The sequence below is a fragment of the Cyprinus carpio genome, chromosome B15 (assembly GCF_018340385.1).
Source record: "Cyprinus carpio isolate SPL01 chromosome B15, ASM1834038v1, whole genome shotgun sequence".
Taxonomy (NCBI): domain Eukaryota; kingdom Metazoa; phylum Chordata; class Actinopteri; order Cypriniformes; family Cyprinidae; genus Cyprinus; species Cyprinus carpio.
Genome location: NC_056611.1, coordinates 23,860,704 through 23,876,378, shown reverse-complemented (window position 1 = coordinate 23,876,378; position 15,675 = coordinate 23,860,704). Strand labels below are relative to the sequence as shown.

Here is a 15,675-nt window from a genome sequence, read left to right as displayed (position 1 = left end):
GTTGTATTTTGCAATATTGGGCAGGCACACCCACTGCCAGTCATTGCCATCTTCTATCTTAGTGTTAATGAGAAATGTGGTTGGCAGGCATTAGGAAATGCATGATGCCATATTGCTTTTGGTTTGTTTATCAAGTAACATGTTTAATGCTATTGCATAATGTGAAACCTAGACCATAAACATCTAATTAAAAAGTCCTGAGCTAATGATGGAAATAGTTTGGGCCTGATACAGTATGAAGGAAGTCTTCCAGTAAGAAGGTGGCAAAATCTACACATCTGTTCAAAGGTTTTAAATCAGGGGAATGTCTTGTCAAAGGAATGATGGGATGCATAATGCCATTTTTATATCACACCAAACACATCGTCCTACTACTGACCTCCAACAGAATAATTCACAACTCATGTCTAAAGACTTCTAATATAGCTTACAGCTCAGAAAATACAGGTATCCTCTGGCCTTTGGATTTAAATCATGACCAATGTATTGGCAGAACTGCAAGTCATTGGGGCTGAGAATATCATGTCCTTCTGCTGTTGCCATCCACTGGTAACAGAAGCAGAACTTTCTGTCCGTGCACTGGCTATAGGCAACTAAAAACAGCACCCATGAAGATCCACGAGGAGCTTAGCGTGTGCTCAAAAGTTGGATCAAATTTCATAATAGGCGCCTGTAAGGGGTTACACATGAGACAGAGGCTTCGTACGTCGATATTACAGAGTCTGGTATGCAGCAGGTTAAAAATGATTGCAAGCTGTTGATTAGTAAGCAACAGAACAAGGGAACTCGTCAATCATGTGGATTTTTCCAAAGCCCTGTTGACTTTCCGATGCTTTTATTTTCCATTCACAACAAGCTCTAAAAATGGCAAATGGTTGGATGACAAATGGACATGGATTACACTCTTAGAAAATGCATATTTTAATTTTTTCACCCTTTTTTATATATTTAAATATTCATGTAGTTTCTGAATTAATGAGGTACTGAACGATGCATGCACAATAATTATAATACATTTACAAAAATACTGTTTACATTATTTTAGATGGAGTTATCATGTCACACCGCAGGACATAAGGTAAAAATTTTGACATTTTGTCCCCTTACAGTTATATTCCTATATGTTGCATTCACGCAAATAGGTACATTAAGTAAAAACTTTTTTTGCTTGTTCCTTATCTATTATGCAAATAAATAAACATGATTTTAAACATGAAAAATCATAAACATATTAAAAAATGTTTACAGTTAAAATACTTAATACACAAAATCTTCCTTTTTTTGTCACACCACTGAACTAAATAAAATATTAGAAATTTTTTTTTATATTTAATCAGTGCTGTCAAATGGTTAACCATGATTAATTGCATCCAAAATTAAAGTTTTTGTTCACATACTATGTGTATGTATGTGTACTGGGTTTAATATATATATATATATATATATATATATATATAAATAAATGCACACACATACAGTATATATTTTGAAAATATTTACATGTGTATATACATTTATATACAGCATATTTTTCTTAAATATATACATGCATGTGTTTGTATTTGTATATACATAATAAATATACAAAGTACACACTCATATATTATGTAAACAAAAACTTTAATTTTGGATGTGATTAATTGTTTGACAGCACTATATTTAATATTTTGTTAAATATTAAAATTTTATTTAAATAGTCCATTTGCATATGTTTCTGTATTTCACAGTTTATGATAAGGCAATGACCCTGCAGAACATTTCCTGATTTTATTTCAAATTGTGCAAAACACAATTTTTAATTTATGGACAAAATATGTGGTGTTCCTGTCCATCCAAATGATTAATATAAAGGAGAAAAAAAATAATAAACTAATGGCTTTTTTCTTTGAGAACAATAAAATTACAAGTCATATCAACAGCCATAATACAATTCAAAGACTTTATTTTGGATGGACCTGCCTGGTCCGGAGATAATTTTTGTCATACATACTTTTCAATGCACTGACAGAGGTCAGAGTTAACAATATGAATGTGTGATCTCAAATATAACATAAACATCTCAACTAAAACTAAAGAAAGACAGAAGAGTAAATAAGAAGTAGTAGTAGTGCTGGAAATGAACTCTTGTTCTTTAGCATGGTGCATCTGTGTCCATATTATCTCACTCAATCAACAAATTATTTCATCAGTTCACAAAATACCACAACTCCCAGACAGATCCAGTTTATCTTCTATGCGACGACAGTGGTAAAATTAGCCAAGAAGCATCTTGTTGATGGCAGGAGAAAATAGCGAGAATAAAAAACAGAGGTATTGTAATGCAGGAGATGTGATCAGGCTGTGCCGAGGGGAATGGTGAAGGAGAGGTAATCTCCCACCTCACCCCACTGGGCTCTGAAATGCTGGAATATTGTGATCCACGTCGTCAGCACGGCCACCCACACTATGAGCCCCAGAGCCGACTTCTTCACATCTGTGGAGGTCAGAAGAAACAGGATACGTTATATCCTAGACATCACAAACTGTAACTAATATACATCAGTCATCTCACGGACAGCATAGTGAACTGTGAACTCTGTTAGATCTATGAAGTCTACTGTATCATGTTTGATATGCAAATTTATGAGTTATGAGCATGATCAAGATCTAAAAGCTGAAAAACCTGATTTACACAGCCTACATTTTGTGTGTTATAAGCTTGATTAAGATCTAATAGTTTTGTCTGATTGATAGTTTATAGCAAATAAAAGGCCTTTTAGTGTGATTTAAGAATGTCACTACACTGTCCACATTGTTATTTTTTTTTTTAGTTTTACAGTTTAATTGATTTTATATTTTATTTTTTATTATTTTTTATTAAAATTAATGAGTTTTGATCATAAAACTAAACATTTAAATATAATCATACAAAGACATATTAGTGGTAGCTATAGTATGACAACTGACAATTTAATCATTTTATGCCCGCAGTCTACAATACTGTTATAAATAATGTTTTACATTTAAAAAATATGATTTTTTAACTATGAGAATTTCATCTTTTTGGCCATATAAATATCAGCAACTGCACCAAATTGTTTTTTTATTTTTTTTTGCTCAGTTGTGGCCTGTGATTAAAATTGAGGCACTTTTTTTTTTCCTCCGAGTGTGAGCTCCATATGCTCACTTATAAGAATTATATGATCCATAAAAGCCTAATGTATCAAAAATCAAAATGATGCTCAAGAAAAAACTAATATATATATATATATATATAATATATATATATATATATATATATATATATATATATATATATATATATATATATATAGAATAGACTTATTTCATATGTCAGACTTTTTAGGGTTAACTAATTGCAAGGTACAAATACAATATATAATAATAAAAATAACAACAACAACTAAAATTCAACTGTGTAATACATTGCAATCCACCTATTGGTTCTAACTATTAATCTTAGTTTACTGGTTAAAAATGTAATTTATAGCAAAATAAAGGTACTTGTTATTTTAACTTAAAGTTTTATTATTATTATTTTATTTTTTTACATTTATGCATTTTGCATATGCTTTTATCCAAGGTTATTTAAATTACATTTTACAAGTACGTAGTAGCAGTTCTGAAAAAGCAACAATGCTCACCATAATGCAGAGCAATATCCACAATAAGACAAACTTACAACTTAAATATAGCATTGTATTTAATACAGCTGACTGATAAACACAATTAACTCCGTAAAGTCTTTCTTGCCCTTAAAAGTATCATAAGCCTTGCATATAAACACACTTTAGTTTACACAAACCCGGCTCAAGAATCCAGCGACGGAACACCATCTATCGGCCTGTTAGGAGCTGCTCAGCTATGTAAATATACTCCGAACATTTGTGCACACTGCACAGTAAACAGCAATGAAGTTCCCTCCAGATTTACACTGACTCCGAAATAGAATTTAGTCTGTGTAGGCAGATTCTTTTCACATTTTAAACCAGACTGTGGGAAGAACTGCAAGGAAGAATATCACCCACAACAATGTGGTAGAGCACGAGTCGTGTGAAACAGTGAGTCATCACGCGTGTTCCGTCACATACTCACATGATTTTATTTGGAGTTGCTCTGTGTAAGTCGGTTTTAAAAACGCTTCTCTGAAAAACCACAGAACGTTCACCAACCAGAGGAAGGGGAGAAAAGCAAAGCCACCTGAGGAACAAATCAGCACAATGAAAACAATGACACGTGTACAGAATAACAGAAAACACATCACATCCTGTCATGATATCCCATTGTCACAACATACCCAAGTAGTATCTTCTACAGAGGCTAAGCTTCTCCTCATTCGGAATCCGTTCAAGGTTCATAATGTTTCCTATAAAGAAAACACTTGATAAATCCATCCACAGGTCTCCAGCTCAAAGGATCATTATGCTGCAGCATTGCTGCCATCTGCCTACACAAAACCGTACTGCCATAATACATGCTAGCCACAAGGAAACTGGGATTACTGCAAAACATCATGCATTAAAACCGCCATCACAGCTTTGTCACATAATCAAATCATCTAGGCAGAAAAAAAATGATAACACTGGTTGGGGAACAGTGTAAATGATTAAAGCATTCAGATGAAAATCATTCTAATCTACACCGTGCCAAAACAGCGTTACTGGACTGCGAGCGAGCAATAACTGGCTGCTAACGGCAGACCGTCTGCTCTAAAACCTTACACGAATCGTTTGTTTTAATAAAGGAGGGTGGATACCTTAAAAGCCGAGCTCAGGCGAGAAAACAGAGGGTTTAACACAACAAAGGCGAGGGGGAACAACTTTTATGGTTCCGCTTCCTGATGAAAACTATAACGTGACGTCACTCCATGGTGGTGGATGATGGGTAATGGAGTTTTCAAGGACAGGCGTGAAGAACGTGAGACTTGCGTTCAACAAAGGTTGTATTTAACCCTTTGGTCTAATAGAGCAGTGCGTGAAATGTAACAAAAACACATTTTACTTCAAAATAATTAAATAAATATTATAATAAAAAATATATAATATCATATTATTTTCATCACAATTCACCACTAATTATCTTTGCAGATGTTTAATTTTAATTGGCTTTATGTTCGCAGTAATTTTTGACAGTTTTGCTGCAGTACATGCCGAAGTCAATATGGCATGTACTGCCATCATATAAATAAATAGCTTATAATAATAATTGTAATTTCATATTTAATAAATAGTATTTAGAAGCTAAATGGTATATTATTATTATTATTATTATTATTATTTTTTTTTTTTTGTCTACCAGTAATTCACATGTGCATGAACAATTGCTTAATGGTCATTAATATACTTAAAATCCATTTAAATAAATATTTGACTAAATGTTAAAAGAATGTGCATTAAGGGAAAAAGATTCTGATAAAATACGGAGATGGAAGCATGAAGGCTCAGTTTTTATTTTCATTTTGTCTATTGAATTTGTTTAAATCACTGAAATGTCAAAACAAATCAATAAAATTAATTATAATGGCATTATTATAAAGTAGTAATCATAGCACCTTACTTATGATCTCAAGAACCATAAATATTTTCCAGATTTATTTGATTTAAACAATTAAAATAATATTAAAATTATAAATATATTGTATATTTAAGCAAGTAAATGAATAAATCAGTCAAAAGTGTTCATGCATGACACTTAAATTACATTTTATTGTATTATATATTTTCACATTATAAAAAGTTGTCAAAAATAATATAATACAAATAATATCAGCAAAAAAAAAAAAAAAAAAAAAAAAAAAATATGTCATGTATATTCGATCTGTGTCTTGACAACTTCACACTTCATTCTCAGCCTACACGTCCCATAGTGCACCGGGCGTCCACCCCCCTCCCATTCAGCGCTTTCCCTCTTCTCGCAGCTTGAGTTTCTGTCTATCGGTGTTGTTGTTGATGCGATGATGGCGGCAGCGGGATGCGGATCAGCAACCGCGGCTGCCGTTGTGGGCGCAGGCGGCGTGGGCGCGGCGCGGGGTCGCTTCCCCGGTCGCCCTTGGTCGTCGCGGAGCCGTTTGCGTTCGGAGAAGCGATGGCAGCTCGGCCGCTCTGGGACAGATCTAGACGAGATCTCCTCCAACGGAGGCCCGAGGCCCACCTGCCTGGTGCTCGCGCTGAACGACGACCAGTCTCACTTGCGCCTTCTCGGGCTTGAGGCGAGCTACAAGAGCATGGGAGAGGCTGGATACAGCTCGAGTGGGAGCGAAGAGGTGAGTGCATGGGCCGAAGTGTCGTTTTTCACAGCAGCATTCAGTCACGCTTGTCTTACGTGACTGTGTTTCATAGGAAGGAGTATGAATACAAGTAGCGCGAGCGCAGTGTCTGCCGTACAGCGTTACATTAAAACATGGAGGGGGAGGGGGGTCAATTACTGTAGCATTGTAGCTTACAGCAGAGATCATGCAGTTTGATTTTTTTGTTTAATTCGTACAGTTATAAGTTGCATATTAACGCCACTGTATGCGTTTTCTGATGCTTTTTGGACATGCATATTGCTTTTATTTCTATGCATGCACCAGTTGCAACACCTAGTTTGCTAGACTTGATTCTTGTGACAGATTGCTGATAAGAGCATTCAGTGCTGGAGCACCTGCATGAAGGACAGTTATATTAGTTTGATGCTGAGAGAGAATAGGCTTGAGACAATGAATAAGCATATGTAAACATTGACTTTATCAATGCAAAGCTGATATTACTTTTACTGTATGTTACTTAGGGTTTAAACTAACATATCAGCCTAAATCCAGTTAATTTATTATTATAATTATTATTATTATTTAATATGCATCATCTGTTTTTCATAGTGATGCATATTAGCCTCTCCCTAGTCAGTGTTTCTAAATTCCCTTGTGTGTTAGCAACAAATGGTGTAAATGCATATTTTTATTGCAAAAATATGTAGAAATAAAAGCCAGTTTTATTTTGTCTGTCTGTCTATATATTTAGATTTTAGAAAGTGTAATATTTTATTAAATACTTTTTTGGTTATTCATCAGTCTAGTTACCTTCATAACAATCTTTAACTGCTTTGAGGTTCTTTAAAAAATCACTATGACATCACCATCCTGTTCGGATATGAACTCTATCTTGTATATTTTGGTAGGTTTGTCAGTAGGCGCTGATCTTAAATGGCCAGCCCTGTTAATACGGTTTTGTTCAGTAAACAACTGATAATCGAAAACTTTATAGCAATCTGTTCATGACCTTGAGCACAAAACTACTAAAGATCCTGTTAAATTTAGAAAGGCATCGCTACTATATAATATCAACATATATTTAGCCTATTAAATGGTGAGATTTTAGTGCGAGATTTTTCAAAATGTTAGAAGTTAGTGTGAACCAGTCGTGGTTGTATGTGCTAACTGTTTTAGTTTATTGATTAAATTGGACTGACATACTTGATATAGATTGGTGTCTATACTGGTGTTATGTACAGCATTGCCTGGAAATACTAGGGAATTTGAGATTTCCACAACATTTGGAAAAGTGCGGTTTTAGAGTTTTGTTTGGTTTTAAAATATTTCGTTAGCATCATGAGAGTTCTGTATAAAACAATTATAAAAATTCTCTATTCAGACATCTCAAAAAACTAAAAAAGTCATGAGAATTCATTGGTCAAAAAGCGTGAGAACTCTATATGTCTTTGCTTTCATGCTGCAGTTGCACTTGTTTCTCTTATGCGTCATGTATCATTGGCATGGAAATGCGCTATGGTTACTCTCTGTTGTGTTCTCTGAGCAGAAACGTGCAGCTGAAAAAAGAAGAAAAAAAAAAAGAATGATCAAGGTCGAAGTTTTGTGGACATTGAAGGCTTGAAGACATACTCTGAAGCTTGCCTCATATAAAAATAGATATAGGGCCATCGTCTGTGTATTAGCTTCTGTGAAGTTTACAGTTTCGGTTAACAACTTCTGTTAACTCGATTTGTACGGCCTTTGCACGTTTACAGGGTCAAGCTCTACCAACATGCTGTCAGTTTCAGTATTGTGTATAGGACGTTATATTGATCAGTTTTTAACTTGTGTTAAACTTATAAAAAATATTTGTAATATTTTAAAGCATTGTTTAAATAACAGATAATGTATTAGTGAACTGTACTTTACCTGAGGGCTTTTTCATAATGCTAAATAATTAATCAGTTATTTCAGGTTTTACTAGGGTGGTTAACAGCAGAGTTGTTCCAGTTGTGTTGTTTCACACAACCGAATAGATGACTTGTTTCAGTTCAGTTCTTTCTTGGTCTTTGAGCATGAACAGTGTTCTGTGAAGTGCGGAACAAGAATAAGGGAATTATGTTTTCTACAGTTCAGTGTTTTACCACCTGTAAAGCCTAATTTACATCCAAAAGTATTTTAGTATGTTTAGTATATTCAGAATGTTGTTAACAAGATGATTCTCAAACAAGACGTTCACCTAGCCTGCAGCCCTTTATGCAGAAAAATGTCACAAAACTCGTATGATTAATGAAAGATAACAACCTCTTTATAAATCTACAGTGTTCTCTTAAAACATGTGCTGCCTGTTTTTAAAGGTTCATGAACATTTTTGAAAAATATGCACATTTATTCACTTGAATTTTCCTTTTTTTTTTAACTGACATTTTCCTTTTATGTTTATAGTTTATATAAAACTCAAAAGTTTGGCGTCTACAAGATTGTTTTAATGTTTTTGAGAAAAGTCTCTTGTGTTCACCAAACCTCATTTCTATTTATTGAGGCAATTTCAATCTTATGAATTGCAGCGCTTTGAGTGTGATGGAGTTTTATAAATAAAATGTATTATAAATATTACTATTATTTATTTGATCAAAAATACAGCAAATGCAGTAATACTTTAAAATACTATTACATTTGAAAATAACTGTTTCTATTGTAATATATTTTATTTCTGTGGTGCAAAGCTGAAATTTCAGTCTTTAGTGTCATATGATCCTTCAGAAATTATTCTAATATACCAATTTGCTGCACATGGAACATTTCTTCTTATTATTATCAGTGTTGAAAACAGCTGTGCTGCTTAATATGTTAATATTAAGCATTAATATTAATACAAAATTAATGTTTTTAAAGGAAATTAAGAAATTAAAGTTTATAATAACAGTGTTTATTTGAAATGGATAGGTCTTTACTGTCACTTTTGATCAATTTATCGTGTCCTTGCTGAATAAAAACATTGAAAGTATAAAATATATATATATATATATATATATATATATATATATATATATATATATATATATATATATATATATATATATATATATATATATATATATATATATATCGTGTCCTTGCTGAATAAAAACATTGAAAGTATAACTTTTGAACTGTGGCTTATATATATGTAATGTGTGTACTATGTTGCAGCATGTAGTGATGTGAACTTTTATACTTTATCAAGCATGAAGGCAACAAACAAATCTAATGTGCACTTGAAACATGTTATACTTAAATTCAAATGTGGTAAAGCTTGCTTCTGTTTTTCACTTTCAGGGAGCTGAATTCAAAGGCTTTGAAGTTCAGGATGAAAATAGCAGTGTCCCGGTTCGCGCTGGACGAAATGCATGTAAACGTAAGTATGGCTTCTGATGCAAATTGTCCTGAGAATCTTTAAAAATATGTTGTATCATTATGTTTGTGTGGCTTTTTATCTTAAATTCATTCCATACAATTGAAAAAATACCACAATCGTGTTAGGGATGCAACGATACCATTTTTTCAGAACCGATCCGATCCAGAAAATTCTGAGTATCTGCTGATACTGATCCAATCCGATACCAGCGCAGTTTTTTTTTTTTTTTTATCAATGTAGAATCACCACTCTTTTGTGTGTTAAACACAATTTACTACATATAGACAACTTCATTTTAATAAAAAAGAAAAAATATATAATTATAATCTATGACAAAAATACTATTATAAACTAGGTTAGTGGATTATTCAGCAGCAAAAGATACTCTAGATTCTAGAAAAATCATGGGCGCACAATAATTTTTTAAAAATCTAGTGAAATATTGTATTTACAATCAAAAGTGAAAAGTCTAAAATCTGGTAAAATGTTACACATTGCTCTTTGTATTGTTGTAAAATACATTCATGTAAAAACAAGTATATACATTGATATAGAAATATAAAATGTTTCTTTTAAATGTATAGCACAGTAATAAAGGCAGCAACATATCATAGATAGGACAGAACACGAAAGACTATTAGAAGTATTATAATACTTCTAACTTTTTATAGCAGAAAGGTATTATAATACTAAAAGCGCCAATATATAACGGCACAGAGCACTCATCCCGTGCACAGAATGATGAGCTTGAAACAACATGGAGTCACAGTGCGCAAGCTGCGCAGCCCTCCGAGTCCACCTAGAAAAGTTAGTTCAACACACAAGCTGCTCGGTTTGTGTTCATCTTCAGTTCTTTCTTCAAAGCAGTTTAGTCAATGTACTGTTTGAGTAAACGAATTACTCCGGGATATAGGTTAATTTCGACTCAGAGAGATTGTCAGCCACGTTAAAAAGCGAATAACTTAAGTAATTTGTGGATTAATGCTTACTGGAGATGTGAACCGTTTCAAACGATTCAGTCCAATTTGGTGAACTGGTTCAACTGGTTCACTAAGAAGAACCGGTTAAATCAAACGATTCGTTCACGAACCGGACATCACTAGTACAAGAGGAAGAGATATTGATACGTAGTGTATTAAATCTGTGTGTTATTTTAATGAGCCTTTTCTTTGAACAGTTTTAAACCTCAGTTACTGTGCACTCTTGAAGAGAGTTTTGTCGTTTTGACTGTAGTAACTGAACGCGCCACGCAGTCTGATTGCTGAATGGAGAATGACAGACAGCCGCAGCGGAAAGAAGAGTTTATGTGAACTGAATTTAATGACTTAAATATTATTCTGTGACTATGGAACAGCTTCAGAACACTTGAAATATAGTGCACAAAACCGTTTTGGTGCTTTATAATGTTTTTGTGCCTTTTCGTGGAGCTCAACAATAACACAGAATAGTATACGCACAGTATCAGAATTGGATTGACCGAGACCTGATCCGCAGAAAATGCCAGGATCAGAGCCGATACCGATCCTGAGTATTGGATCGATGCATCCCTAAATCGTGTACAACAGGGCATCACTTCAAGGACTAATAAACAGTTTTGGCATAGCTAGTTAAAAAGATACTTAGGCTATTATTTAAAAGATACTTATTATTTCAGTCTCTGCTTGATGGTCACTGTAGCCTTTGGTGTAAATGTTTGAATCACTTGATTATATTTAACCACAGTGGAGTGAATTTAATTGTAATTGAACTCGTTCTGTTTCAGGTGATCGTGTTTCAGCAAAGTCGTCAAAGAGGATACGTCAAAGGCGGTCTCTTCCAGGGCCCCCTTTAGTAGAAAGCACAGGTTCACAAGATTCTCAAAATGATTCAGGTTCTGTTCAGCAAATTCACAGTCAAGAGTCTCTAAAGGACACATCAGTAGATGATGGTGGTGATGATGGAGGATTGGAGAAGCGTACCAGGAGAAAAAGAGGGTCGACAAAACAGGAGACCCAGTCAACTCCAAGAATCAAAATCAAGTTGGTGGCTAAAAAGAAAGTGGTTACACTCCCATCAGTGCAATGTAAATCTGGTAAAAAACAGAAGGAAATCAAATCTGAAGTTACAGAGAGTCAGTGTGCCCAAATCTCAAGTGCTCATGTAAAATTAAAAACAAATGTACCAGCCAGTGAATGCAGTGCTGGTGAGGCAAAAGAGGAGGTTTGTACTAGAAGGCGAGGAAGATCTGCTGACAAGAAATCAGAATCCACTCCACAAACAAATCCTGAAAAAGAGGCCAATGAGCAAAAACTGAAGCTGAGGAAATCAACTCGAAGGTCTCAAAATCCACTGCCCAGTGAAAGTATAGAGCCAAAATCTGATGAAAAGTCAGCAGAAGTAGGATCAGAGGTGAATAAGCTTGTGATTAGGAGACAACGTCTAAGGTCCTCAAATGTTCCACAGGAATCTGGTGACCAGAGTTTAGCAGAGTCGCTGTTGGAGGTCTCCACAATTGATGAATCCAGGCCACCTTCAAAGAAGAAAAAAGATAAAAAGAAAAAGAAGAAGAAAAATCGCAAAGAATCCGAAAGGAGAAAGGAGCCTCATTCATCATCAGCAAAAGATCTTGGCCCTTCATCCGATGATCCTCAAAAGCTTGCTTTCGGAAATGATTTTGTCGGAATTCCAGGTCTAAGACTTACCAGGATACGAAATCCCAAAGCCAGGTCTCGCAAGAAACGCTGCAAGTTTGTGTGGACTCTCACACTGGTGAAAAGCAAAAGCAAAGATTCCCAAATTCAAGAGAATCTAAGTAAAACCCAAGAAAGCAAAAGCAATGATTCCCAAGTCCAAGATGACCTCAGCAGAACACAAGAAATCAAAAGCCAAGATTCTCAAGTCCAAGAGATTCCAAGCCCCAGCACAGAGGCAGAACTTCCTGTTAAATGTGATGAGGAAGTAGATGTTTCTACAGAATCAGAATCCACATCTGCTCCTTCCAACATTGCGGAAACCGGTTCTTCACAGGAGTCACAAAACGTAGAGAACACTGCCAGTGCCCTAATTCCCAAAAGCCCAGTGAACCCCATGGCTATTGAGAAGGTTGAGGAGATCCCAGAAAAGGAAAATGAGGAGCTTCTTGAAAGGTCAGAAATTACAACAGAAGCACATCCGGAAGAGGCCACTCAGACTGACCCAGAAGATCCGATCAGTAGGGAGCCCGTTCCACCACTTCAAATCAAAGTTGTCTCCTCACCAGGTAAGAACAAAAGTCTAAAGCAGTCCTTTTTAATTCAGCAAATCACAACTTCACCTGAAATAAAAGAACCTGCAAAAGACCTTCAGCATTCAGAGAAGAGTGAAAATGTATTGGAAATGACTGCTGCCGCTCCCACCCGTAAAGTAAGGAAAATCCTACGTCAAAACACTGCTCGGAAGAAGCGTGCAAAACGTAAAAACTGGACAATTTACAGGCGAAAGTGTAAACTGAATGCATCTCAAGAAATTCCCTCTTCTGAAATTGCAACTGAAATCGAATCTCAGGTGGAGGAATCACCAGTATCACCAACAGCAGTGCCAGCGCCTGTAGAATCCAAACCAAAAAGGCATTCTAGTGAAGTTACGCATAAAAAAGTTAAAAGGTCCGTTCCACCAACTACAGAACCATTACCTGAAGCAGCCGAAACTCAGGTCATTGAACAGACTGTTGAATCACCTCCAACCAAACCATGTCTTGAGACGGATCCCCAGCCGGAAATAAAACTTGAGACACCATCAATCGAAGCTGAAGAGGTTCTAGTATTAGAGCCTTCCATAAAGGATCGGCCACAGGTACCTCGTCCTTCACGCAGACGAATAAAACAGGTCAAACGGAGACGAAAGTCTCTGATTGGACGGCGGATTAAAAATTCGAAATTGCTAAAGAAGGAGTTGGTTGAGGTTAGAGAAGATCGTCCACCGATAACGGGCTCTAAAGTAGAGGAGCCCAAACTAGTTGGTATATTCTCAACAAAGTACAAGAGGAAAGGAATTTCGAGTCTTCAGTTGTTAGAGGGTAGACGGAAAAAGTCCAGGCTCTTATCAAAGCAACTGGAGAACACCAACGGAGATCAACTTTCCGATCAGGCAGAAAAAGATTCTGTAAAAACGGATGGAGATCAAGACATCCAACACAGCAAAACAAAATTCATGAAAACCATCAGACATTTCATAATGCCAGTCGTGAGTGCCCGATCCTCTCGGGTTATCAAAACCCCAAAGAGGTTCATGGATGATCTTGGTATGTCAGACCTTCCTCGCAAGAACTCCCAAAAGAAGCTTGGCCTACAACCAAAATCAAAGAAGCGTGATTCTAGTGAAAAAGGTGAACCTGGGTCCCTTGGGTCTCAGGATGAAGATTCTGTATTGAGTGAAGCTGATCTTGATTTGTCTTCCACTTGGGAATCAAAACCTAAATCACCCGATGACACTGAGATCTTCAGTGAGGAGAAGCAGTCTGGGAAAAGACGATCGCTACTCAGAGATCCCGCTTTCAAATGGGGAGTGATGGAGCCTGCCAGTGACGATGTGTATACCTTCGATGAAGATCTTGACAAGGAGTTGGAGAATTTGCTATCTGCCAAAGATTTGGACTCGTTTCTTGATCCTGTCCAAAAGAAGAAGAAATCCACAAAATTCAAAGCGCAATCATCAAAATTGAGGTTATACAAAAAGCTTAAACTCAAACAGAGTCTCGCACGGCGTAAAAAGACCCCAAAGGACAAAATGGTTCAAGCTGTATCATCTCCTGCCAAGATGGAGAAGGAGTTGGAAGAAGGGGCCAGTCTAATAAAGTCTATTAGAGACATGAAGAAGGAAAAAGCAAAACTCAAGATTGAGGATCTCAACAGCCCTGGGGTTGTTCGCAAAGTCTCTATCTGTGTACGAGCTCTCAGTGCCAAGTTGTTGGCGCAACACCAGGCAAAAGACATCCAAGAGGATGACCTGCCAGATGAGTTCTCCATTCATACAGACATCTCACTTCCCAATAAATGCAAAGGTAGGTTAAGATTTTATTTATTCGATTTAAACATCAAACTGCCCTAAACTAAGGCTGCACGATAAATTGAAATGGAATCGGACTTACGACTAGACAGAAGCTGCGATTGTCACGCGTATCTTTCAGTGAAGCACGGTTCTGTGATCGGTAGTAAATCTCCATTCGAAGGCCAGAGGGTGCTCTCGCACTGAAACTCCAAATACACCTAGAAGAAGAAACCCAGGATAGCTGGATAAACAGAAGATTTAACTGCTTTTATTGATTCAAAGTGACTACTAAACACATGATTATGACAAAATATGGTTTATCTGAGTTATTATTCTTATTATAATTTTTAATAAAATAAAGTATATTTATAATGCAATGCCTTTATCATTGCTTAGAATACTATGAAATATGTTGCAAGCCTTATTCTGTGTAAGAAAGCCACATCATCTCACAGAAGGATTTATTTCAAACACTCGACTGATGTTATGAAGTGAGTTTTGAGTAAAAACATGTTATTAAATGTGGTATTTTCACATGCTTTCAGGTGGAGCAGCATTTACTACACAGAGCCATAGTTCACTAAGAAGCTACGCAAACAGCTTTCATTATCCCGAACCGTTTCTTCAATTTCATAATCGAGCAATAATATCGTCTGCGGGGTGTTTTTTTTATTTTTTTGGCATAACTTGTCAGTGAACTATGGCTCTGTGTAGTAAATGCTGTTCCATCTGAAAGCACGTGATGATGATTTACTGCTGATTACAGAACTGGATTTATGAACAAATTGCGCATTGCAATCACATTCAATTAATCGTGCAGCCTGACCCTAAACTCAAAGTTGATTTTCATGATCCATTTTCCTTAAAAAAAAAAAAATAAATAAAAAATATATTTTTCTAAACTTGTCCTGTTAGTTAACACAGTTAATCTAATGCTGGTGAAATGTTTTCTTCAGCTGTATTTTATTGCAAAGGTTTGCTCAAGGTTTGTCAAGTGCTTCTTACCTCATTGACAGTCTGTTGGTCTTAAAGTCCAGCGATGCTTCTT

The 15,675-nt window shown here is 35.7% G+C and overlaps 2 protein-coding genes across 2 annotated transcripts in view; one reads left to right on the top strand and one right to left on the bottom strand.

Annotated features, from left to right (window-relative positions):
* Positions 1 to 1,925: 1,925 nt before the first annotated feature.
* On the bottom strand, positions 1,926 to 4,910 carry LOC109103401 (gamma-secretase subunit PEN-2-like). The gene is made up of 4 exons (XM_019116821.2): positions 4,757 to 4,910; positions 4,298 to 4,366; positions 4,096 to 4,200; positions 1,926 to 2,473 (listed from the first exon to the last, which is right to left on the bottom strand). The coding sequence occupies exons 2-4, from the start codon at positions 4,356 to 4,358 to the stop codon at positions 2,334 to 2,336; spliced, it is 306 nt and encodes a 101-aa protein (XP_018972366.1). The 5' UTR covers positions 4,359 to 4,366; positions 4,757 to 4,910; the 3' UTR covers positions 1,926 to 2,333.
* Positions 4,911 to 5,868: 958 nt separating this feature from the next.
* The window catches only part of LOC109103645 (histone-lysine N-methyltransferase 2B-like), a 39,496-nt gene continuing 29,689 nt past the window's right edge, over positions 5,869 to 15,675 (top strand). The window contains 3 exon segments of the mRNA XM_042739926.1: positions 5,869 to 6,262; positions 9,545 to 9,623; positions 11,386 to 14,640. Of these exon segments, the coding sequence (XP_042595860.1) occupies positions 5,954 to 6,262; positions 9,545 to 9,623; positions 11,386 to 14,640 (3,643 nt within the window). The 5' untranslated portion in view covers positions 5,869 to 5,953.